Source organism: Oryzias melastigma, linkage group LG22 (assembly GCF_002922805.2).
Source record: "Oryzias melastigma strain HK-1 linkage group LG22, ASM292280v2, whole genome shotgun sequence".
NCBI classification, from domain to species: Eukaryota; Metazoa; Chordata; class Actinopteri; order Beloniformes; family Adrianichthyidae; genus Oryzias; species Oryzias melastigma.
This window is the reverse complement of record NC_050533.1, coordinates 14489164-14492710: the sequence shown is the minus strand read 5'-3', so window position 1 is coordinate 14492710 and position 3547 is coordinate 14489164. Positions and strand designations below refer to the sequence as shown.

At 36.3% G+C, this 3547-nt stretch overlaps 2 protein-coding genes across 7 annotated transcripts in view; one reads left to right on the top strand and one right to left on the bottom strand.

Annotated features, from left to right (window-relative positions):
* The window catches only part of arel1 (apoptosis resistant E3 ubiquitin protein ligase 1), a 15993-nt gene extending 13977 nt beyond the window's left edge, over positions 1–2016 (bottom strand). For 5 of the 6 annotated variants that reach the window (XR_002918926.2, XR_002918924.2, XR_002918925.2 and 2 more), the window contains exons 1-3: positions 1917–2016; positions 1192–1401; positions 814–982 (exon numbers count right to left, since the gene is read on the bottom strand). Coding sequence is in view for 2 of the 6 variants with exons in the window: in XM_024269254.1 (XP_024125022.1) it covers positions 814–982; positions 1192–1339 (317 nt within the window). In the remaining 4 variants the exon portion in view is untranslated. The other variant, XM_036209912.1, reaches the window with a different exon arrangement.
* fcf1 (FCF1 rRNA-processing protein) overlaps positions 1935–3547 on the top strand; it is a 3095-nt gene continuing 1482 nt past the window's right edge. Inside the window, exons 1-6 of the mRNA XM_024269268.1 lie at positions 1935–2057; positions 2676–2740; positions 2831–2902; positions 2993–3141; positions 3225–3297; positions 3405–3492. Coding sequence (XP_024125036.1) covers positions 2055–2057; positions 2676–2740; positions 2831–2902; positions 2993–3141; positions 3225–3297; positions 3405–3492 — 450 coding nt within the window. The 5' untranslated portion in view covers positions 1935–2054. The remainder of the gene's footprint in view (positions 2058–2675; positions 2741–2830; positions 2903–2992; positions 3142–3224; positions 3298–3404; positions 3493–3547) is intronic.

The following is a 3547-nucleotide window of genomic DNA, read 5'->3' as shown; positions in this document are numbered from 1 at the left end:
CCCCCCCATAACACAGAGCAAATGCTGATGTAAGTGAGATTGAGCAGGATGGTGCGCCACGTCTTTTAGCAACGTTTCAACAAATAACATAACACAATAAAACATTAACACAATAGTGTGTAGTTTTTTGGGGGGAAATTATTATATATTTATGTTTATTTTTTTGGTTTAGCTCAACAATAATTAAAAAAAATGTATTGAACTTTAAATGGGAATACAAAAAAAGTAAGTAGCTTCAGGTTTGTCACTATTTCTAAGGCTCCCAAAAAACAATGCAAGAAATGAAAGTACAAGTTGAATGAATAAAATCTGTGACCAAGTCTTGACCTTCAGGAATGTAACACAGTAAGCTTTGGGAGAGGCTAGATAGGATTCCATTAACACGTCACACCTTTTGTTTCTGAAATACCTCCTCAGAAAACATCACTTTGAAGCACCCAGAATTATGTGCTCGGTTATGTTTTAAATAAATAAAAACGAATGCATATTTTTATTTTGCTTAAATTTAGTTAATTCATTTTTGTCTTTTCCTATCAAAAGAGGACATCTAACGCACATGCACAAACATCTGCATTGCTGCAGGGTCTCAAAAGAGTACTTTTTACTGCAGTAACCCCTAGAAGCACTGCAGCAGCCCACACAGCTCGGTGTCAGCAAACCCAGCTCATCTTACATGAGCGAGCTGCCCTCAAGTGGACAATACAATTATAGCCTATACTATTGTTTCAATATTCATCTCATAAATCAAGAAAATAGACTAGTTTACGTGAATCTAAATCACCAAAACAAGATGCTGCCACTTAAAGTGCTTACGTGTGGTAATAGTGCTCCAGGTTCTGGGAACAAAGCCACTCTTGAAAGGCAAAGTCACGGAGCAGCTGGATGTGAGCTTCTGCAATTTCCCTCCAACGCTGATGTTCCTTCACCACTTCCTCTAGACGACTTAGGGCGCTCAAACTGAATTCTTCTAGTGTTCGCACATCTGAACAACACACGAACAATAGATACAAAAAAATCAATGAGTAACATCTAAGCCCTTTTTGTGCCCTACTTTTAATCGAAAAATGCAATACAAACAAAAAATTGTAAATGTGAACTAAAGTCTAGTGCAATTTAAAAGTTTTCCATAAAAGCGTAATTCAGCCTGGACAGAGCCATAGAGTACTTCCAATAACAATACCCCCCACTGACCTTCAAATAGGTGCTTGTATTCTGAAATGCTATGTCCATGGAGCCATTCCTCAATCTGGGTTTCTTTTCTTTTCTTCCAGCGTACTTCCCAGAAGAGAACCCACGACACTGAGCAGAAGAGGAAGGTCAGGAAAAAGCGGCGGTCCATCAGACCATCTTTCAGCCTTCATTTAAAGCCCTCCGTTCTCACAGGAAAACAGCCCGATGCCACTGGTCGAGTCAACGGTGGAAGAAAGACGAACACAGACAAATTTAAACGAACGTTTTCAAGTAATACACATTTCTTAGGTCTAAAATTACTTTTTTTAAAAACCCTCTGGGCTAATATTTAAGCTAACAACTAATAAAAAACCTAAATGCGCATCAAAACATACAGTGTATCAATGAACAGGAGAAATACAAACATTTTTGATGAATGAGATACCTTCTAGCTATTTTAATTGTCACTAAAAACCCTCGTTGGTTCAGCTGCAGGCGAAAGTTACTCATGTATTGACAGGCACTGCTTAAAAACCCAGAAAGGCAAGTCCATGCTAGTAGTAGCAATTCAAGTTAGCCAACAATGTCAGCGTCATTTCTGGGAACTCTGCAAAACCCAGCCACGAAAACAAAGAAGCAAACCCGTACGAGCTCGTTTAACGCAACTTGCAACACCACACGAACACAGAACAATTCTATGACAAAGAAAAACCCCAACTTATCCAGGTTTTAAATGAAGCATCTACCTTCATCTGCCAAGCGTTAGCATAGCAACCGGAACATGAACAGAGAGAAGTCCACTTTTGATGACGTAGGCATAACACGAGGCTAGAAGGAGCGTTTTCGTTTTGCTGTTTAGCATCGAGGACCAACTTTAACTCATCATGGTAAATTATAGAAATTGGTTACATTTGTCGTTGTTTATTTTATTAATTGACTAAAAAGTGTGCTGTAATTTTAATTAGATGTCGTTTTGATAAATGTGACTTTTACCCAAGTTATTGTTTGTTCAATTGGCCAGTTAGCCTAGCTTCGAAGTCAGTGCTTTGAAACCTGTTTTTCCCCAGAAAATTTGCTAATGTAATTTATTTTGTTTTTCTGTCCAACCAATCATTTTGAAATCTTCCTGAAATATTTTTTAAATCTCTAATAGATGTGTTAAAAACAAGGTATTACTTCATTGTGAATTCATAGCTTAATACCAAATCATTTAATTTTAGCATGTTTAGTTTATTTCCCCCCTTTCATTTTGTATCAACATGACAAGAAATTTAAATTTGTCTCATTAAATGAAAGAAAATACGTTTTTTTAGGAGCAGCATTTGTACTCAGACCTTTATCCATTACTTTTTCTTTCATGAAGAAACATAAGACACAATAGCTCAGAAAAGGGCAATTAATTTAATGTTTTACCCATTTCCAATCATTAAACTGCTTTTATGAAATATGCATTTTGCTTAAAAACCTATAGTATTATCATTTTGTTTTTACTTTCTTTCAATTAGGGGAAACAGAAAACAAAGAAATTTGCAGCGATGAAGAGGATGATCAGTCTGAAGGATCAAAGAATGTAAGTCGTAGTTTTTTTTTTTTTGTCTTTATATTTTCTCATTCAGTACACATATTTATAAATTTGGAAAATGCTTTCTTTGTTTTGTAGAAAAGAGAAAGACCGTGCTAAAGCAAAAGAAAAAAAGAAGAAAGATCCATCAGCAATTAAGGAAAGAGAAGTGTATGACACTTGTTTTTTTTTATTCATTATAAATATATGTTTTAGTGTTTGATGGTTTGATAAGTTGTTTTCTCTGAAATTCTTGTGCAGCCCCAAATATCCATCATGCCTGTTCTTCCAATACAACACTCAGCTCGGCCCGCCGTACCACATTCTGGTCGATACAAACTTCATCAACTTCTCCATCAAGGCCAAGCTGGATATTGTTCAGTCTATGATGGATTGTCTGTATGCCAAATGTAAGTTTGCTTTAGTTTGTCTCAATCACATGTCATGTGCTCTCCCCCCTTATTAAAATTTTTTTCCCCCCTTCCCATTCCAGGCATCCCTTACATAACAGACTGTGTGATGGCTGAGATTGAGAAACTTGGAATGAAATACAGAGTTGCACTCAGGTACAATCATAATTTGTTATATTTTTAATGTGTATATTTCACAAACATTTCTCTTGTCTTTTTATTATTTTTATTCACAATTTTTTTTTTACTCTTTTTGCATGCAGGATAGCTAAAGATCCCCGCTTTGAGCGTCTGCCATGCACACACCAGGGAACCTACGCTGACGACTGTTTAGTCCAACGCGTAACACAGGTATGGTGTTTAAAATGTTTTAGTTAGCCTTATTGAAGTTAGGACTGTTTGTAAA